The sequence below is a fragment of the Festucalex cinctus genome, chromosome 9 (assembly GCF_051991245.1).
Source record: "Festucalex cinctus isolate MCC-2025b chromosome 9, RoL_Fcin_1.0, whole genome shotgun sequence".
In the NCBI taxonomy this organism is placed as follows: Eukaryota; Metazoa; Chordata; class Actinopteri; order Syngnathiformes; family Syngnathidae; genus Festucalex; species Festucalex cinctus.
Window position 1 is genome coordinate 25757569 of NC_135419.1, and position 22946 is coordinate 25780514.

At 41.6% G+C, this 22946-nt stretch overlaps 1 protein-coding gene across 3 annotated transcripts in view; it reads right to left on the reverse strand.

The window, feature by feature from the left end:
• Positions 1-11651: 11651 nt before the first annotated feature.
• Positions 11652-22946, reverse strand: part of elf2a (E74-like factor 2a (ets domain transcription factor)) — a 143930-nt gene continuing 132635 nt past the window's right edge. For all 3 annotated transcript variants that reach the window (XM_077531918.1, XM_077531916.1, XM_077531917.1), the window contains one exon: positions 11652-12739. In XM_077531918.1, the coding sequence (XP_077388044.1) occupies positions 12226-12739 (514 nt within the window). In that variant the 3' untranslated portion in view covers positions 11652-12225. The remainder of the gene's footprint in view (positions 12740-22946) is intronic.

Genomic DNA, 22946 nt, shown 5'->3' on the forward strand with positions numbered 1-22946 from the left:
AACGAGGTGAACAATGAAATTTTAGGTCCAGTTAATTTTTACAGATAACAGCTAAAATCGTCTAAAATGACTAAATGTGGTAGAAATCTCTACCTATTATTTCTGGACGTTCTTTTACATTGTGCGTGTAAGCAGTTTTTGTTTGAAACAATGTTTGAAACTACCGTGGTTCCCCCTTACAGTATTTTGGTTCGGTCCATATTGACGTATAATTGAGAGGCGGGTCCACTGAAATGAGAAAAAAAAAAAAAAAAAAAAAAAGTTTCCAGTTATGGCAGCTGTAGAAAACCGGCTCACCGCCGTGCTCACGTGGCGGCCATCTTAGCAGGGGCGACTTTCCAGTCATTGGCAATGCATGTACAAGTACACTGATTGCAAGTCGTTACTTGCTCACCTCTTACATGATATTCCTGTGGTTAACTTTTTTATTTTTGTCAATGCCCAAACCGTGTACTACCAAAACAGAAACATAAAATAAATAAATAAATAAATAAATAAAATAAAAAAAGGAAAATTTGTATTCTTGCCACTCACACACTTGAATTCGCTGACGACTGTGCCCCACCTTGCGTAACGCGGCGGTTTGCACGCAAATAAAAGGGGCGTTTCGTATGTGGGCAACCAGTATGCAACGCAGTCACGTCAACGTGGGTCCGATCCGGTCCGTGTACTTTTCGGCCATTCGTTTTTCCTTCTGAAGCAAGGACATGGAAAAACGGGAAACAAACCGATTTCCGTTTTTTTGTTTTGATTTATATTGTAGCGAGTAGTGACGAGAGTCGGAGGCGGAGTGTTGAAGTCTAGAGCCAAAGACCGGCGTTTTATTGACATCAGCTTCTCAGTGTTTAACAGCAACAACAACTCACTATGCGCGAGGCTCACAGGCCTACTAACATTTCGTCCTTTTATCCTTTCATCCTTTCATCCTAACCAACTCCTCCCACCCGGAACTCCCCCTTCGTCCCAATGTTCCATGGGTGAATTATGTTCCCATCACTACACAAGCCCCCCCAGAATTCACCCATAATCAAACTCCGGATGACGGGGCGGCAAAACTGCCCAACCCCTGCGAGTAAAGTACCCAGGGAGCGCGGGCTGGAGGGGCACAGCAGAAACATCAGAACAGTCCCGCGCATCAACTGGCGGGGATGCAGGAACAACTGGAAGGGACCCCGCACAGTCCCCCAGGCGCAGCCCAGGGGGGCGGCCGCGGCGGAGGGCGCGGGGCAAGTCCAAAGTCCGGCCAGGTCAACATGAGCCGGCTTAAGCCTGTCAACAGAAACAGTTTCGGAACGGCCCCCAACAGCCACGACCATAGTCTTGGCACCATGCTGCAGGACCCTAAATGGCCCGTCGTAGGGGGGACGCAAGGGACCACGGTGTGCATCGTGTCGGATGAAAACAAACTCGGCCGACTGCAGGTTGGAAGGTAGCCGGGCCACGGGGGTGCCATGCTGCGACGTGGGAACGGGCTGGAACGCACCAGCAGCATCCACCGGCGGCCCAGGCCTGGGTGCGGGCCAAAGCATCGAGGCGTCTGGAATGAAATCTCCTGGCACTCTTAGCACCTGTCCATAGACCAACTCAGCCAACGAACACTGCAGGTCCTCCTTAGGTGCAGTACGAAGGGCCAGCATGATCCAGGGTAGCTTGTCGACCCAATTACCGTCAGAAAGTCCAGAGCGCAAAGCGGCCTTCATCGAACGATGGAACCGTTCGCATAGCCCGTTAGCCTGAGGGTGATAAGCAGAGGTGCGGTGTAGCTTGACCCCGAGGCTTTCAGCAACAGAGTTCCAAACCTCTGACGTGAACTGCGCACCCCTGTCGGATGAGAGGTCCGCCGGCGGTCCAAACCGAGCGACCCAGGTCCCGATACACGCCCGGGCCACGTCACTGGTCGATATGGAGGTGAGGGGAACGGCCTCCGGCCAGCGGGTCGTCCTGTCCACCATCGTCAGGAGGTAGGTGAAGCCCTGGGAAGGAGGAAGCGGACCTACGATGTCGACGTTGACATGGTCAAACTTCCTCGCAGGGACAACAAAAGTCTCCAAAGGCACCTTGGTGTGACGGTGGACTTTGGCTCGCTGACAAGCCACGCATGAATCGACCTAGGTCCGTACATCTTTCTTCAACCCAGACCAGATGAACTTCTGAGCCAATAACCTAGCCGATGCCTTCCTGCCGGGTTGTGAGAGACCATGCACCATGTTGAAGGCGGCCCTCTGGCAACCAGAGGGCACCAGCGGTCTAGGCCAGTCCATGGAGACGTCGCACCACAGCTCGACCCTGGAGTCGTCGACCGCCACCCTTTTAACTTGCCACCTGGTGTCGGAGCCCCGAAGCAACTGGGTGTCACGATCGGAAGCCTGGTCGGCCGCCATCCGGGAAAAGTCGAGGCCCAGGTGTACCGTGTTGACGGCTGCCCTGGACAGAAAATCCGCGACCACGTTGTCCTTGCCAGCGATATGTCGGATGTCCGTGGTGTATTCAGTAGGGGTGGGACAAAAAAACGATTCGACCGAACCATCGGTCGTCAAGGGGAGCTAAACGGCCGTATCGGTAGCAGACATGTCAACCGATACAAAATCCGCCGGGAATCCTTAGATACATTGCTTGTCAAGCTGTGGACCGGATATCGCGTTGCTGTGAATCGGTTGCGAGTGAGGCTTTATGGTTTTCATAACAATAGCAAGAGTTCTGCACCGTGCTCTACTTGTTTTGTTTACATTTCAGTAGCAGCACTATTCAAGCTACTTCCGTGTTTACAGAGAGCCAGCAAAGTAGCGCTCAGAGACGCTTCATTCCTCGGATGTTGTAAACATAATGCAAAGACGTTACGCACCTTTTTTGGGGGGGAGGGGGGGCCGCCTATCGTCAACGCCGTGCTCGCGACACGGCACGCGCGCTCGCGCGCAGTCGCACACAACAAGTGGCAACATGCAAATGGAGACATTTAGCAGAGGCCGGTGCCGTACATCTCGGTATTTCCCATGGCTATCGAGTCCTCTCGGTGCACTTGTATGTCCCGGGACGGCGTTGGTACTGCGCGCGAGCCAAAAAGAATAACTCCCGTGACGATCCAATGCATGGATTCAAACGACACGGGTATGTCCCACAGCCAACACACCAGCTAAGCTAAAAGCATACTGCAAGCATCTCATTTCTCAGTTTGTGGCTCCCTGTCAATGTACACAACTAGCATGAGCAGCAGATAGGAGAACTGAGACGTGCCCGCGATTACGTCATCAAACTCAAAATGAACGACAGCCCAAAAAACAAAATATAAACAGTAGTAATTCTGTGGTCATCATCGTGTCTCAGATTAAAAAAACAAAAAAGATGTCATACATTAACCAAAAATGAATGTGATGGCAAAGAAAAACAAAAATTGTTAAAAACAAAAATTGTTGATAAAAAAAGTTAGGGCACTTTTGGAAATATTTTTGGATATATTAAGTTGTTAAAATGGGTTTGATAGATTTATTGTTCCATAAGGTGGCTTCATATTTCTTTTGGCTGGACGGTAGGTTTATTTCATGTCTTAAATTTATGTTTCTGAAATACTTCACAATGTGGACATATTCTGTTTAATTGTGTTGGTGTCTTTTTTAAAGGTTAAATATTTATATTTCAAATTGAATTATCAGCCTTTTGTTTTCCTTATCCTGATTTTGAATTACAAAAAAAAAAAAAAAAAAAAATTATAACTGTCAATAACAACTAATAAATATTTAAACTGATACATTTTTCAGTCATATCGCCCAGCCCTTTGTTCCGGTCCATTTAAATAATTGATTCAATATATAAAAATATAGAAGACATTGTTGTTGTTCTTTTTTTTACACATTTGTAGATACTGTAAAAATGTGTGGTGTTTTAAGATTAATGTTTACAACCAACAAATGTCACTATTAGTTTTGAATATTGAAATTAATCGTATCGAATCGAAAATTGTATCGTTCCCAAACTTAATCGAACCGTATCGAACCGTTCTGTTCTGAAAGATAATCGTTTTTCAATCGAATCGCAACTTGTGTATCGAGATACATATCGAATCGGCCTCATGTCAGAGATTCCCACCCCTAGTATTCAGATATGAACGACAGCTGGCGCTGTTGCCGCGCGGACCACGGCTCGGACAACTTCGAGAAGGTGAGGGGCTTGTGCTCAACGAAGACCATGAACTCACAACCCTCCAGGATGAAGCGAAAGTGGCGAATCGCCAGCCAGACAGAGAGGAGCTCCCTGTTGAACGTGCTGTACTTGTGCTCCCGAGGGACTAACCGGCGGCTGAAAAAGGCGAGCGGCTGCCACACACCTTCGGCGCGCTGCTCCAAAACGGCCCCGACGGCAAAATCGGATGCGTCAGTAGTGAGGGCGACTGGGGCATCCGAGCGCGGGTGGGCCAACAAGGCCACTCGGGACAGCGCGGCTTTCGTCTCTTCAAAAGCCTTGACTCTCACATCCGTCCAGTCGACTGCACGGTTAGGAGCCACACCCTTAAGTGCGTTGTAAAGCAGGTGCATCAAATGGGAAGCGTGGTGGATGAACCTGTGGTAAAAAGTCACCATCCCGAGGAACTCACGGAGACCCTGGGCCATCTGGGGTCGAGGAAAAACGGCAACAGCTTCCACTTTTGCCGGGAGCGGGGTGGCACCGTCCTCGTTGATGAGGTGGCCGAGGAATTGGATGGAGGGCACACCAAAGACACATTGAGCTCGGTTAATAATCAGTCCAGCCTGGCTGAGCTTGGAGAAAAGCTGCGGGAGGTGTAAAAGGTGTTCTCCGATGGAGGAACTGGCCACTAGTTTGTCATCCAAGTAGACGAAGAGGAACGGCATGTCCCCGAGAACAGAGTCCATGAGACGCTGAAAAGACTGGGCCGCGTTTTTAAGGCCAAATGGCATCCTGAGAAACTCGAACAGTCCGAAAGGTATTACCACAGCAGTCTTAGGCACATCGATGGGGTGTACCGGAACTTGGTGATAGCCCCGTACCAAGTCCACCTTGGAAAACACCTTCGCACCTGCCAGGTGGGTAGAGAAGTCCTGTATGTGCAGGACCGGATAGCGATCGTGCGGCGTGGCATCATTGAGGCGGCGATAGTCGCCAGCCGCCGTCCGACTGCACTGCTGAAAGGCAGTGTAAGAGACAATTTAATCATTTTGTTGATGTTTGGATACATATCCAGGTTACTTGAATTTACTATTCGAACCAAGTCATACACAGAGGAGGCTCCCGAGCGTTTTCCTGTCTGTTTTAAGTGCATCCATTCTCTCACACTCATTTCACTGTCAAGGTGTAAGACAACTTCATATTTCTGAAGAATGCTTTGAACAGTTGTGTTGCCAAAACGGTGGAGGTCTTGCATTTCTTGAGGCCATGTTGTGGGATCAAATACTAAGAAGTGGTCACATGACTTGAGGGAGTTGTATCTACTTTCAAATTCTTCAATTAACCCTCTGAGTAAATTTGACTTGTCTCTGTCAGCATCAGTATTGGAAACAGCGTGTGTCCTGTGGTGACATTTACTATCAAGCAGAAGTGTGAACTGTCCAATGGCCATCTTTACATCTTTACATTCTCCAATGGTCATTTTTTCCTTCTGAAACCTCAAAGATGTGCTCTTCAAAATGTTACCAATATCAAGCATGTTGGCCAGAAAACATTGAAAACGCTCTGTGCAGATATGCTGAAATTCCCTTGTGTCACTTGTAGCCAGCTGCATTTTAATGGCTGTTAGTAGTCTTGATATTTTTAACAGTGTTTCATGCCTCCATGCAGACCATCTGATATTATGTAACTTACCCAGTTTCACAAAAGAAATACCATTCTCTTGACACATTTTTCTCAATGTAGCAGTGTTTTTTGCACCAACTTTCTGCAAGTAAAACTGCAGCAGCTTGATTAAACAGCGATTAAAGCCTAATTCATGCCTCCACGTTTGCTCTCGCGTTGATGATCGCCGTAGGGCACATGATCGATGCGAGCCATGAATTTTAAGTGCCGCGTCGCTCGTGGCCGGCTGCCGTGCACACGTCGCCAATCCTTGAACGCCGTAGGTGGCGGGGCGTAGCTCGTTTCTGATTGGTCCGTTCGATGGCGTTTTTTCTTTTTTTCTCTCTCTCTCCCCGCCCCCCGCCCAGATAGTTTCCGTTAGGGGTGTGAATTGCCTAGTACCTGACGATTCGATTCGATACCGATTAATCCCGATACGAATTTATAAGTCGATTGTTGCGATTTTTTTTCATTCAAATTTAGAAAATACTAATCAGTAAGCTTGTAGAGTGTAAGATTTATATGAAAATGTATTATTTATTTATCTGAAATTTCAGTTTTATAGAGGTAATCTGTTTCATGTTTGAACAGCATTAAAATAAAATATTAAGGCTTAATGTTCCGTTCATATAACATTCTTCCATGCTCAAGGTGTGAATCCTAACCCGAAGTCAGACGTTTTGTTGAATATTTTTCCATTAAAAATGGAAGTTTAAAAATCGATTCACACACACAAAAAAGAAAAAAGAAAAAAAAAGGCAATGATGATAAGACGTTGAATCGGTAAGACTACCGAAGGAACAATTCTGAGCTCTTAAAAAAAATAAAAATAAAAAATAAAAATCGCTTTTTTTTAATCGATTCGAGAATCGCGCGATGTAGTATCGCGATATATTGCCGAATCGATTTTTTTTTTTTAACACCCCTAGTTTCCGTGAAGGCAACTGGCGGCGCAAATCGACTTCCTGCTCGGAGACCACGGCTGTGCATGTGGATATGTGCCTGGGACGAGAGGCGGAAAACAACAACTTAAAAAAAAAAAAAAAAAAAATGTGTTCGCTAAGCGCTTGGCTGTTGTGTTTTGGAGAGTTTACGGCCGACACCGGTGCAAATTGGCAATAATTAATTGCCACGGTGATGAACTTACTCTCCCCCCGGCTTTGTTTCGTGTTTCTGAATTAAATTGAACTTCCTGAATCCGTCATAAAATGCAGAGGAATCGCCACTCTGTGGCGTCCCAGCCATAGCGACAGCGGGACTTGGTGTGAAACTCCAGCAGACACCGATGTGTATTGTGATGTGTATTGCGCACAAGTTGGAAGGCAAACGCACGAGCGGAGCTCCAACGTGACGCCTCCACGCAAGCCTCTCGCAGAAGCATACTGAGGCGGCCTATGAGGAGCCGCGGCGGTCACAGGCTTGCTAAAGCATGGATACGGAAGATAAGTCACTTTCAGAAGTACTCCAAGAAGTAGCAAATCGTTTAGAATCGGATCAGAACGTAAAGGCCTTGTTAAACTTCTGCGTCAGGCTACGGGGTAGGCGTCACGGCGATCTCGGCTCACACAGGTGGTCCCACCCACTGACTTTGATTGACAGGCCAAGACATTCGGCTGTAAAACGCCATTATGTAAAAGAAGACCATTGTGTCTCCTTCCCCTGCTTCTCCACCAGCCAGGTAACTTATTATGAATCCAGTGGAATTGTATTGGTGGTTGCCCTCTATTCCTTACCTATAAACATTTGGTTGTGAAGTAGCATATGTCTCATACAGCACAAACAAATGAGCATAAATTAGCCGAATGGCCACCTAAATAGCTAGTTTAAAATTATATGCTAATTCAATAATAGATAATGTGATAACCACCACATAGTCAGACTAATATAATGATGGTTAAAGGAAGCTCTCTGTGAACCATGCATTGAAAAGCAATGGACTTTGGATCATTAACAATAAAAATACCCCCAAATTTTTCTGCTCGTGCCTTTGCAGGCGCTCGCATATGTGACACTTCGGTATGTCCACTCCAAAAACTCACTGCCCACCACTGGCTAGTAGTCACTAATCACATTCAAAAGCAGGCCAATACATCCTGGGTGGTCGAAGTATTTTAATTGAGTTGCATTGTGGAAATATCAGAAATGCCCGGATGTTTGGAATTGTCACTTGCCTGTGAGAAATACCCTTTTGCCTTCTTGAAATGACAACTGTCAGTATTTTTCATTCTCAGGCCCTTGGGCTGTTTGGTTACTAGTTGGTCTATTTATTGACTATTATTGCATTTGCGCTAAAAGTGCACCCCACGCCATTGCTAATTGTCAGATGAAGGGGAAAGTAATATGCCTGTGAACAGAGTCGATAGGTGGAGGAACTCAATGTGTGCATGGATTAGCAAATAAGTGCCTCAATATTATTAGAGAATATAGGTGGCTTGTATGCATTGCTGTTATGTACAAAAGCACAATATTGTGCTTTTTTTGGTATGAGCTTTTTTTTTTGTTACAATATTGTGACCTTTTTTTAAATATCGGCAACCTCCCCACAATATCGTGATAATTATCGTACCGTGAGCTTCATATTGTGATATCATATCGTTATATTTGGATATTGTTACACCCCTAAAAATAAGCCTGTAGGAGCGAGGCCAGGGGGCAAGCCACAGCACCCAGGATCCTTCATGTGCCCTGAACTCATGCAGTTTCAGAACAGTCGAGTAAGAAGGCTGGCCTGAAGGAAACAAACAAGGAGAAGGAGAGGTTCTAGTTTGACGAAGATGCCAACACCATCTTGAAAGCAACAGCGATGCTGATCAACGTCTCCAAATAGATAATGACCACCATCTTTATTAGCCTAGCAACTGAGAGATTTAGACTAGCGAAAAGAGCACAGGACATGGAATCGATCTAGAGCTGTAACTACCTAATATGTTTTAGAATCTATAAATCTATCGGTTATTCAATTGATCAGATTCATTTCAATTTTGCATTTAAATGTCTTAAAAACATTTCCCCCTAATTACTAGGGATGTATGATATACAAACATCACGATACAATATCACAATATGATAATTATCACAATATTGGGGGGTTGTTCCTTTGGCGATATTTAAATAAGATCACTAAAAAATGCTCATACTAAAACAATTATTGTGCTTTTGTCCATAACAGCAATGCATATAAACCACCTATAATCTCTAATAACAATATTGAGGCACTTACTTGCAAATGCAAGCACACATTGATCGCTTCACAAGCAAATTAGGTTCCCCTTCATCTGACAATTAGCATAGATTTTAAACATAGAAGGCCAAAACATCCCTAATGAAAATTTGCACGAATAAACTAGCCACTAGAGGGTGCTTGAACTGCACAAATGGAAATCAACTTGACTTTTTTTAACAGATGTGTTCCTTTTAAATATTGTGAACATGACGACGACGATATTGTGGCAGTTTTGATATCACGATACTACCCATATCATTACATCCCTACTAATTACTGTTTGTTATGATTGCCGTTTACTTCGTAATTCATATTCCTGTAGTAATTAAAAGGAAGGGTGGATTGATGTTGTACTATGTTACCGGTTCGGTCATCGTTTTCCAAAGTAAAAACAGATGTTTGCAAATGTCTTATTTTGATTAAAAGCAGAAGATAATCAATTTTCTTTCATGAAGGACTACAGAAACCAGTGAATAATTACTGCTGATATGCTGACATCAGAAGATTTGGACAATTAAAAAAAAAATAAAAAAATGGCTCGACTAGAGGCCCATAATAGAAGGAAAGGGGGGAAAAAAAGAAAGAAAGAAAAAAATTTAAACGAGAGAGAGAGAGAGAGAGAGAGAGAGAGAGAGAGAGAGAGAGAGAGAGAGAGAGAGAGAGAGAGAGAAAAAAACCCCGGCCAGAGTTATGTAAATTGAATATCTGTGGGTGTGTCAGTCACGCTGTGTGGCTGGTATGGGAGGTGGAAATGAACATTTACAATCACCGGACTTCGGAATCTGTCATTACAATGAGTTTCAATGACGTTATGCGAGCTGGGAAAAAACAAAAAAAGCTGGATAGCTAGTGGATTTGCCGTTGTCATCATTGTTTGCCAAAAAAAAAAAAAAAAAAATCAACGCGCAAAAGAGAAAAGAAAAAAAAAAAACATGTTGAAGTTAAAGGTGCTGTCTGTTTTTCTGTTGCGGTTTGTAAAGAGCATTCAAAACTGACGCTCGAGGACAGCAGCCAATCAGGAATGAGCGTGAAACCAGCCCACCAATCGTGAGCGGGAGTTCGCACAGCGAAATTTTGCAAATGCAACTGACAGTAGCTTGGCTGGGGAAAAATTTTGGGGGAGGTATGCCCAAAAATTGTTTTGCATCGGGTTACGCCACTGGCACAGGTGATGTCATCTTCAATTGACAGTAAGTGGAAAATTTAGCTTTTAAAAGGTATTAATAGTTCATGAAAAATAATTACGTTATCACATTAATATAAGCCTGTGTCCATCGGCTCCTCGCATGCGTAACAGGAAATAAACTGTGAATTACTGCCCGGTTGTAGTCATAGACATATTTATTAAAAAAAACAAAAACCAAAAAACAAAACAAAACAAAAAACAAAACAAAAAGCCGCTGAACGTGCTTGCACAACGCCTCCTTAAAGGAACCTTCTGCGACAGCTCTAGGGAGCCAGATTTGAAAATTAACATTTAGATTTTACATTTGAAAATTTGACATTTAAATATTTGGATTGAAGTTGACAAATACAGTATTGTTTTAAATTTGCAAAAAAAAAAAAAAAAGTGACTCAACTTCTTACATTTTTAATTAACTCTGACTGCCAAACGTTATCCAAAAAGCAAACAGAATATTGTGCGGTATGACGACATAAATATGGTGGATACTAGGGATGTAACGATATCCAAACATCAAGATACGATATCACGATATGAAGCTCACAATGTGATAATTATCACGATATTGTGAGGAGGTTGGCAATATTTAAAAAAGGTCATAATATTGTTAAAAAAAAAAAAAAAAAAAAAAAAAAAAAAAAGCACAATATTATGCTTTTGTACATAACATCAATGTTATATTATTTTGTTAATACACGCACATAGAGTTCCTCCACATATTGACTCAGTTCACAGGCCTATTACGTTCCCCTTCATCTGACCAATAGCATTTTTAAACATAGAAGGGCCAAAACATCCCTAATGGAAATTAAACTCCACTAAAAAACTAGCCACCAGAGGGTGCTAGAACTGCACAAATGGAAATCAATCTGACTTTGTTAACAGATATGTTGCATTTAAATATCATGAACATGACGATGACGATATTGTGGCAATTTTAATATCACAATATTGCGCTTATCGTTACATCCCTAGTGGATACCATATGAAAGATTGGATTCCATTCTTTCATGAGAAAAAAAAATATGTTTTGACCTTATTCCGTTCTTTAGTAATCACCATTTGAAATTAGGTCATTTGAGTGACATAAGCAAAAATACAAACATATTAAAGAGAAAAACAAGCTTTTTGTGAAAAGATAAAAAAATTTTGCACAACTGTGACTTTGACACCAATATTTTTTGTTTAGTGACAAGGCAGCGCTGCACAGGACGTCGCGCTGCCCATTGAGAAAAAAAAAAAACGTGATAAACTACATTCTTTGGCGGGCTTCGTTAGGATTTTAGAATACGTCATTAAACGTTTTTGGCGGTCAAAGAGTAAATGATTTCGTGAAGGTATATAAGACTAAATGTTTAACATTTTCACTGTTGATATGCTTTGCAAATGTCGCCCCACATACCACAACCCACCACCGACTTTTCGCTCACATTTTACAGCTGTAATGACAGACACCATGAAAGGCAATTCCTTTTTTTCATCTTTTTATAGCACATTTTGTTTTCGTAAAATTGATAGTACAAGAAATAATAGCAGACTATACTTCATATGTGGAGCACAAATCTAACTTCTTATTTTGATATAGACATCTTTTGACTCCCTTTTAAATTGCAGTACAAAAAAAAGCAGTGTTTTTAACAGTGCTGGGGAAGGACAGAAATCTTCAGACAAGAACAAACGTAAAACAAAGATGACATCAACCAAACTCTGCTGAAGAGAAAAACATATCTGCTGCGTATCAAAATGCTCTGTACATTTCCATTTACAAAATCTTTTCAGTGAGTTTATATATGGTTTGACTGCATATGGTAATAGTTTCATTTGCAATCTAAGGCTGCCCATCTTCTCTGAGCTTCATTTATTCACATACCAGGTATAGTTCTTTTTCTGCCGGGTTTCAATTTGTCCACGGTGAGAGCAGCCTGTGTCGGTTCTAAGAGAAGTGCTCTGTAAGCAGGGATGGGACATGGATTGCCTCCTCTGCAGCATTTTTACTCTGTCGTCTGCCCCCCGAACGCATCTCAACCGAGCTTTTGACTTCTCACGAAGCTGGGCTTTCTTCGGCCGCTACCGGTTGACTGGAGAGGGATGGGACCTCTGATTGTGCTGCTTGTGGCTGACTGTTGGAGGACTCCTTTAGCTGGCTGGGACTTTGGACCTGTTCTACAGAGCGCTGCGGTTTGGCTAGGATGAGCTGTGGTACTGGGGTGCCTGCTGCTAGGTGGACGGTAGGGGTTGCGGCTGGTTTTGTCACGGCCTGTGCTAGACGCGTAGCGACAGGTTTGGCCTGTACGAGCTGCGTCACCTGGCCTGACGGACTGGCCTGCATGAGCGTGGCGAGCTGGTTGGCTGGGATCGTGATGATTGTTATTTTCTCGCCGGCTTTGGAACCAGACGGCAGCACGGTCGGCAGGGTCTGGATGACAAATTTTGGAGTCGCACTAGCGCTAGCGACCGTGACTGGGGCTCCGGCAGTGGTGGTTAGGATGGGGGAAGAGTTTAATGTCACTTGACCAAGAGAGTTAGTCATGACCACAGGCATGGCACGAATGGGCCTGTTGGAGAAGAAAAAACAGAATCATTAACACCAGCACACCAACATGCTGACTACTGACAGGCGTTTCCAAAAACTAGACTTCAGTGTTCCCTCGTTTTCCGCCAGGGTTAGGTTCCAAAATATACCCGCAATAAATGAAAGCTGCAAAGTAGTGAGCTTTATGTTTTACATTTATTATTTACTGCCACATGTTATAAAAAAAAAAAAAATAAAAAAATAAAAAATAAATAAATAATAAAAAAAAAACTAATATTACAAAGGCTTTGATCATTTACATCAGGGGTGTCCAAACCACGGCCCGGGGGCCATTTGCGGCCCGTCGTCCATCTTTCAGTGGCCCGCGACATATGCTAAAAATGGCATTTGACTCAGTTCAAATAAAATAAACAAAACAAAAATTAGGGCTGGGAATCTTTGACTGTCTCACGATTCAATTCGATTACGATTTTTGGGTCTACGATTCGATTCAGAATCAATTTTCGATTCTCGATTCAAAATTATTTGATTGACAAATGATTTCTGCTTCAATTTACAGATATGCACAAAATTGTCATGATCTACTCCAGTCTGCTTTGCAAGACAAAATGACAAATAGAGACATTAAAGTGTCTCGTGTAGGGCCACGTATAAATATTTTTGTTTAAACATTTATTCATTTTGTATTGGAAGTGCCTTTTCCACAAAAACAGCATGTGGGCTGCAACTGCAGGGGTCTTCTTCATTTCTAATTTAAATAAAATCGATTATAGGATATTAATAGATTCTATTCGATTAATAAATGAGAATCTCGATTCTTTTTTTTGGCACACCCCTAACAAAAATGTTTGGAGATGGTCAAAGTAACAAGGGAGGGTATCGAAAAACCGGTGCCATTAAAGGTTATTTTAGTTAACGAAAACAAAAAATTCAAAAAAACAATAGTACCGAAATCAAATAAAAACGAAAATGCTTTTTAACTCTTTGACTGCCAGCCATTTTCGGAAAAGGTAACCCCATAGTGCCAGCTGAGTTACAGAATTTTACCGATCTTTCAAGCTCCACAGAAAATGTGTTAGGACTATGGAAACGCGGATACTACCAAATGAAAGATTGAAGTCTCATCTTTCATCTAAAAAAAAAAAGTTTGTTTCTACCTTATTCGGATCTTCAGTAATCAACAATAGAAAACAGCTTTGTTTCACCCAAATCCTCTATTTTCTTCCAAAATACGGAGAAATCAAGCTTTTTGTGAAACGATGTTATTTCATGCACTCTAATGAAGTTGGCACTTTTTTTTTTTGCATGAGTGATTCTACAAACACCTAAACTTCTATAAAACACTACCCCAAAAATAAAAAATGTTTTTTGATTGCAAAATAACAGTTTATTTACATGCAACAGTAGCAATCCGAACAAACAATTTGGAAAACTCTTTGCAAACTATTTACACGTGCGCAACAGTTTTTGTCAGTCTGCTTCTACATAGACTGATTTGCGTAGAGGTTGGTATGATGAACGATGTGCTGGAGAAGTTCATCCGTGATGAAGAGCTCCAGGATGTCAGCTGGCAGGTGGGAATTCAGCTCTGCTGCAGCATCCCTTGGTCCTGGTTTTGCAGCAAAGGGGAAGATGGTTGGCTGCCAGCCGAATTCATCAAGCCAGCCAGAATCTTTGGGATCTGCAAATATACATTTCAATATCATATATTATTTTAGAGCACTGTGATGCAATGTGTGTGTGTGTGTGTGTGTGTGTGCATGTTTACCTTTTTTCTTGGATGTATTGGTTGATGCACATTCTGTAAATTATAGAAGACGTTTACCATCAAATATTTTATTAGTGCTGTGGAGAATCTTTTTTCTTTTTACCTTTGTTCTGCTCACTGTGAGAAGGGTCACTTTGGGCCCTTTGAGGAGGAGCTGAAAGAAACATATACAATTACAATACTATCCGAAAGACTTTCCTTTTATTGTTGCGGTGTATTGAAAACGTTTTTGTTTTTTTTACCTTTCTTTGTCGTAGAACCAGCGGTCGGACGTTGCTGTGAGCACGATCTATAAAATATACATTCACGTTTTTATAGGTAATAGATGTTTTAGTGTATATCAGCACATTTACACACGCTGCTAGCAGATCGCCCGAAAAGTTAGGAAAGTAATCTTACTAGCAATCTCTTAGCATGTTAGCGCTTACCTTCACGTTCTTTGGAAGACTGTCCAAGACTGTCTTGCATCGGACCCATAGTAGTCGTCATCGTCCGATGAAACGTCATCTGTGCAGACGTGCTCGGTTGTGCACCACTTTTCTCCGGTGTTAGCATCGCTAGCCGGTGGGGCCTTAGGACGTTATTAGGCCTTAGGACGTGGTCGAAACGGTCGCGTCACCACTTCAACTATGACTTAACCCTGTCATCACTGTGCTCTTTAGCACTGGTCGATGCTTTTGAGCTTTGAAAATAAGGATCAAGCGTGAGCTGATTGCCATCTGTAGCCTTTTTGACTCCCTTAGCCAAGTTAGCCATTCTCTCCCCCTCAACACTCTAGCTCAGCCTCTCTCCTTCTACTGATGTCTCCTACCCGATCTTGTCCAAAAGACTCATCACAGCCATCTAGTGGCCAGGAATACTCATTATAGTAACCCGATCGGCTTGATACTTGGAGCACAGCTGCCCAAGGCTTTCCTCCACCCGTTTCCATAAAAAAACATAGTAGACGTCAATTGAGGTCTATGGCGGCCTATCCTAGGATTATACTGAACGTTTTGAAACGTTTATGGCGGTCAAAGAGTTAAAAAATGAAAACCAACTGAAACTACATTTTATGTTTACAAAACTAACTAAAACTTACTATAATTATCGAAAAAAAGGTGCCATTAAAGGTTATTTTAGTTAACTAAAACTAATGAAAGAACTAAAACTGAAATTCAAAAAAACAATATTGTTATCGAAATAAAATAAAAACGAAAATGCATTTTTTTTTAAAACGAAAACTGAAACTACATTTTATGTTTACAAAACTAACTATAACTAGAGCTGTGAGCAGCTATAAAGGGCCCTCGCAGCCCGGGCCACGTTGGGGTACTTGCACGTTGGGGTACTTGCACGTTTATTCGCACATTGGGGTATTCGCACATTGGTGTACTGGCACATTAGGAGCAAAATTTCTTTGAACATGGCATGATAAACCTTTACATGTGAATTTTTTTGCCAGGTGTGATGTGCGTGTCAAGCTCAATGTGTTTTGGTGATTGTCAAGATCTGCAAAAATCAGCGTCCTTTTTTATTTTTAGGGAATGAGTTGACCTGACTGTTTTTTTAATTTTTTTTGCAAAAGTATATATATACCAATCATCGCTCGTGCTCATTGCACAATGTTGCTTTTATTGTCCATAGAGGCGATCAAAAAAAAATAAAAAAATAAATGAAACTGAATAAAAAATTTACATATGCTTGGATCGGTCTGATACCAGCGAACATCTTGAGTAGTGGAAAGTAAAAGAATATTCATAAATGACTTGGTTATAACACGAGTTCACAAATTTTGTTCAAAATACCATAAGTGTTTTTTTTTTTTAATGCTTCAAGGACTAAGTGGCGCAGTATTTATAACTGAATTTTGTCGTAGAGATACCTTCAGGCCTTGACTATAAATATACATGTCCAGTTTGGGATTTTTTTAAGCATGTACCGGGGAGTTATTCAGTATATCCTTCATTCACGATACTGCTTTTAACGTCCATAGGGGCTATAAAAAAAGAATAAAACTAAATAAAAAATACGTATGTTATAGGTCTGATGCCAGTGAACATTTTAAGTGGTGGAAAGTAAAAGAATATTCATAAATGACTTAGTTATCACACTGAGAATGAGTTTACAATTTTTGTAAAAATACCGTAAGTGGGGTATTTTTTTTTCTGCCTCAAGGGCTAGGTGGCGCTGCATATATAACTGAATGTTGTCATAGAGAAACCTTCAGGCCTTGATGATAAACATACATGTCAAGTTTGGGATTTTTTTGGAGCATGTCCCGGGGAGTTATCAAGAATATCCTTTTTCATTGCGAAACGTGTTTACAATTTTTGTAAAAATACCGTAAGTGGGGTATTTTTTTTTCATGCCTCAAGGGCTAGGTGGCGCTGCATATATAACTGAATGTTGTCATAGAGATAGCTTCAGGCCTTGACTATAAACATACATGTCAAGTTTGGGATTTTTTGGAGCATGTACCGGGGAGTTATTAAGCAAATCCTTTGTCAGTGCGAAACACAAATTTTGATGGCCCGCCTTCATCATATAGTATTTCGAAAAGTCAAGATTTTTCCCCCTGTCGTTGACTCAGGTCTTGACATGGTCCAGGTCAAGTCTTAACTCAGTCAGATGAAACGTGTAGGAGAAGTGGGCAAAAGTCTGCCCCCTGTGAATGTGCAAAAATCGTCAAAAATGGGACATTCAAAAATTCGTAGCTCACTTCCTGTTTATTTTAACATATGGGTCCAAGAGATTTTTTTGTAGGTCTTGGGCTCCCTCATACACCTAAAAATTTTCGTAGATCTTGCTTAAACGTACAACCGGGGCTGCTTCATTAAAAATTCCTAGGGGGCGCTATTGAGTCATTTTTGTAAAAATAGCACAATCAACAATAAAATATTGTTCATTTTACCAGGCCAGATGTGTGTGCCAAGTTTCATGAGTTTGGGCGCATGTTTAGACCCTCAAAACTGGCGTTGTTTTCTTGGCGAACAGTGCTTAGCCACGCCCACAGCGATTCGCGAAAACTCACAAACTTCGTGTTGTGACATCATGAAGGCCGAATCCCTCATCTGAGCAAATATGAGGTAGGTCCAGTTAACGTGTTTGGAGAAAAACGTAGAAGAAAATTCGTAAGAAAAAAAATTGCCACTAGGTGGCGCTATCAGTAAGATGAAATATAAGTTCATAGATGTCTTTAGGGCTGGACTCTCATCAAATGTGTGAAATTTTGAGAAGATAGGATCATATCGGTCAAGTTAATGCAGCTTTTAGTGTCACGAAAAATCTTTAGACTTTGCGGCACCGTAGTATATAGTATTTCGAAAAGGCAAGATGTTTTGCCCAGTTGTTATCTCAGGTCTTGAGATGATAAATGCCAAGTTTGAAGTCAATTGGATGAAAAATGTTTGCAAAGGGGGAAAAAGCATGACCACAGTGAATGTGCCAAAATAGGCCAAAATTGGACATAAAAAAATTCATAGCTCATAAATAAAACAAAATAAAAAAGTACGTATGTTTGGATCGGTCTGATGCCAGTGAACATTTTGAGTGGTGGAAAGTAAAAGAATATTCATAAATGACTTAGTTATCACACTGAGAATGAGTTTACAATTTTTGTAAAAATACGGTAAGTGGGGTAATTTTTTTCATGCCTCAAGGGCTAGGTGGCGCTGCATATAAAACTGAATGTTGTCATGGAGATAGCTTCAGGCCTTGACTATAAACACACATTTCAAGTTTGGGATTTTTTGGAGCATGTACTGGGGAGTTATTAAGCATATCCTTTTTCATTGCAAAATACAAATTTTGATGCCCCGCCCTCATCATATAGTATTTCGAAAAGTCAGGATTTTTCCCCCTGTCGTTGGCTCAGGTCTTGACATGGTCCAGGTCAAGTCTGAAGTCAGTCGGATGAAACGTGTAGGAGAAGTGGGCAAAAGTATGCCCCCTGTAAATGTGCTTAAATCGTAAAAAACAGGACATTCAAAAATTCGTCGCTCACTTCCTGTTCATTTTAGCATATAGGTCCAAGAGACTTTTTTGTAGGTCTTGGGCTCCCTCATACACCTAAAACTTTCCAAAGATCTTGCTTAAACGTACAACCGGGGCTGCTTCGTTAAAAAATTCTAGGGGGCGCTATTGAGTAATTTTTGTAAAAATAGCACAATCAACAATACAATATTTTTCATTTTTCCAGGCCAGATGTGTGTGCCAAGTTTCATGTGTTTCTGTGCTAGTTTAGGCCCTTAAAACTAGCGTTGTTTTCTTGGAGAACAGCGCTGAGCCAGGCCCACAGCGATTCGCGAAAACTCACAAACTTCGTGTTGTGACATCATTAGGCCCGAAACCCTCATCTGAGCAAATATGAGGTAGGTCCAGTTAACGTGGTTGAAGAAAAACGTAGAAGAAAAATCGTAAGAAAAAAATCACCAGTAGGCGGCGCTATCAGTAAGATGAAATATAAGTTCGTAGATGTGTTAAGGGCTGGACTCTCATCAAATGTGTGAAATTTTGAGAAGATAGGATCATCTGGGTCAAGTTAAAGCAACTTTTATTGTCACGAAAAATCTTCAGACTTTGCGGCACTGTAGCGGCCACGCCCTTTGGCGAAAAGTTACAATATTCGGTGTGGGGCATGATCAACATCTTAAGGCTTTTCTGACCAATTTTCAACTGGATCCCTTCAACGAGCTCAGCACAGTAGCTAAAAACGTAAAGTATGACATTTATTGTTACCACTAGGTGGCGCTATATGTATAACTGAATTTTATCATATAGATGTTTTCAGGCCGTGACTATTACGTTGCCTGAGAAGTTTGAGGTTTTTTTTGGAGCTTGAACATGGGAGTTATTAAGCATTTGCTCTCTCTGGACAAATGAAATTTTAAAGGCAATATTTGATGCCCCGCCCCCGTCATATAGTATTTCGAAAAGGCAAGATGTTTTGCCCAGTTGTTATCTCAGGTCTTGAGATGATAAATGCCAAGTTTGAAGTCAATTGGATGAAAAATGTTTGCAAAGGGGGAAAAAGCATGACCACAGTGAATGTGCCAAAATAGGCCAAAACTGGACATAAAAAAATTCATAGCTCATTTCCTGTACATTTTAGCTACATGGTCCCAATAGAATTTTTTGTGCGTCTCGGGGTGCTACACGTGCCTGCCAATTTTCGTTGCTCTAGCTCAAACGTGCCGGGCTTGGTTTTTATTTTTCTACGCTAGGGGGCGCTATAGAGTCACATTGTTATGACGACTTCATAATATCAAATTTTTCGCCGGGCCTGAGGAGTGTGCAAAGTTCGGTGAGTTTTCGTGAATGTTTAGGTCCTCAAAAATGAGATTGTTTGCGGAGAATAAAGAATAATAATAACTAGAGCTGCGAGCAGCTATAAAGGGCCCTCGCAGCCCGGGCCACGTTGGGGTACTTGCACGTTGGGGTACTTGCACGTTGGGGTACTGGCACGTTGGGGTACTGGCAAGTTTAGGTAAGGCACATTGGAAGCAGAATTTCTTTGAAAATGGCATGATAAACCTTGACATGTGGATTTTTTTTTTTTTTGTAAAAATACCGTTAAGTTGGTGTATTTTTTTTTATGCCTCTAGGGCTAGGTGGCGCTGTATATATAATGGAATGTTGTCATAGGGATACCTTCAAGCCTTGACTCTAAACATACATGTCAAGTGTGGGATTTTTTTGGAGCATGTACCGTGGAGTTATTAAGCATATCCTTCATTCACGATATTGCTTTTAATGTCCATTAGAGGCTATCAAAAATAAATAAAAAAGTACATGTTTGGATAAGTCTAATGCCAGTGAACATTTTGAGTGGTGGAAAGTAAAAGAATATTCATAAATGACTTAGTTATCACACTTAGAATGAGTTTACATTTTTTGTACAAAATACCGTATGTGGGGTATTTTTTTGTTTTGCCTCAAGGGCGAGGTGGCGCTGCATATATAACTGAATGTTGTCATAGAGATACCTTCAGGCCTTGACGATAAACATACATGTCAAGTTTGGGATTTTTTGGAGCATGTATCGGGGAGTTATTAAGCATATCCTTTTTCAGTGCGAAACACAAATTTTGATGCCCCGCGCTCATCATATAGTATTTCCAAAAGTCAAGATTTTTCCGTCTGTTGTTGGCTCAGGTCTTGGCATGGTCCAGGTCAAGTCATAAGTCAGTCGGATAAAACATGTAGGAGAAGTGGGCAAAAGTATGCCCCCTGAAAATGTGCAAAAATCGTCAAAAATGGGACATTCAAAAATTCGTACCTCACTTCCTGTTCATTTTAGCATATGGGTCCAAGAGACTTTTTTGTAGGTCTTTGGCTCCGTCATACACGTAAAAATTTTCGTAGATCTTGCTTAAACGTAGAATCGGGGCTGCTTCGTTAAAAATTTCTAGGGGGCGCTATTGAGTCATTTTTGTAAAAATAGTACAATCAACAATAAAATATTGTTCATTTTACCAGGCCAGATGTGTGTGCCAAGTTTCATGAGTTTCTGCGCATGTTTAGACCCTCAAAACTAGCGTTGTTTTCTTGGCGAACAGTGCTTAGCCACGCCCACAGCGATTCGCGAAAACTCACAAACTTCGTGTTGTGACATCATGAAGGCCGAAACCCTCATCTGAGCAAATATGAGGTTGGTCCAGTTAACGTGTTTGGAGAAAAATGTACAAGAAAATTCGTAAGAAAAAAAATTGCCACTAGGTGGCGCTATCAGTAAGATGAAATATAAGTTCGTAGATGTCTTTAGGGCTGGACTCTCATCAAATGTGTGAAATTTTGAGAAGATAGGATCATCTCGGTCAAGTTCATGCAGCTTTTATTGTCACGAAAAATTTTCGGACTTTGCGTCACCGTAGCGGCCACGCCCTTTGGCGAAAAGTTACAATATTCGGTGTGGGGCATGATCAACATCTTAAGGCTTTTCTGACCAATTTTCAACTGGATCCCTTCAACGAGCTCGGCACAGTAGCTAAAAACGTAAAGTATGACATTTATTGTTACCACTAGGTGGCGCTATATGTATAACTGAATTTTATCATATAGATGCTTTCAGGCCGTGACTATTACGTTGCCTGAGAAGTTTGAGATTTTTTGGAGCTTGAACATGGGAGTTATCACACTTAGAATGAGTTGACATTTTTTGTACAAAATACCGTATGTGGGGTATTTTTTTTTCACGCCTGAAGGGCTAGGTGGCGCTGCATATATAACTGAATTTTGTCATAGAGATACCTTCAGGCTTTGACTATAAACATACATGTCAAGTTTGGGATTTTTTGGAGCATGTACCGGGGAGTTATTAAGCATATCCTTTTTCAGTGCGAAACACAAAATTTGATGCCCCGCCCTCATCATATAGTATTTCCAAAAGTCAAGATTTTTCTGCCTGTAGTTGGCTCAGGTCTTGACATGGTCCAGGTCAAGTCTAAAGTCAGTCGGATGAAATGTGTAGGAGAAGTGGGCAAAAGTATGCCCCCTGAAAATGTGCAAAAATCGTCAAAAATGGGACATTCAAAAATTCATAGCTCACTTCCTGTTCATTTTAGCACATGGGTCCAAGAGACTTTTTTGTAGGTCATGGACTCCCTCATACACCTAAAAATTTTCGTAGATCTTGCTTAAACGTACAATCGGGGCTGCTTCGTTAAAAATTTCTAGGGGGCGCTATTGAGTCATTTTTGTAAAAATAGGACAATACATGATAAAATATTGCTCATTTTGCCAGGCCAGATGTGTGTGCCAAGTTTCATGAGTTTCTGCGCATGTTTAGACCATCAAAACTAGCGTTGTTTTCTTGGTGAACAGTGCTTAGCCACGCCCACAGCGATTCGCGAAAACTCACAAACTTCGTGTTGTGACATCATGAAGGCCGAAACCCCCATCTGAGCAAATATGAGGTTGGTCCAGTTAACGTGTTTGGAGAAAAATGTACAAGAAAATTCGTAAGAAAAAAAATTGCCACTAGGTGGCGCTATCAGTTAGATGAAATATAAGTTCGTAGATGTCTTTAGGGCTGGACTCTCATCAAATGTGTGAAATTTTGAGAAGATAGGATCATCTCGGTCAAGTTCATGCAGCTTTTATTGTCACGAAAAATCTTCAGACTTTGCGTCACCGTAGCGGCCACGCCCTTTGGCGAAAAGTTACAATATTCGGTGTGGGGCATCATCAACATCTTAAGGCTTTTCTGACCAATTTTCAACTGGATCCCTTCAACGAGCTCAGCACAGTAGCTAAAAACGTAAAGTATGACATTTATTGTAACCACTAGGTGGCGCTATATGTATAACTGAATTTTTTCATATAGGTGTTTTCAGGCCGTGACTATTACGTTGCCTGAGAAGTTTGAGATTTTTTGGAGCTTGTACATGGGAGTTATTCAGCATTTGCTCTTTCTGGACAAATGAAATTTTAAAGGCAATATTTGATGCCCCGCCCCCGTCATATAGTATTTCGAAAACGC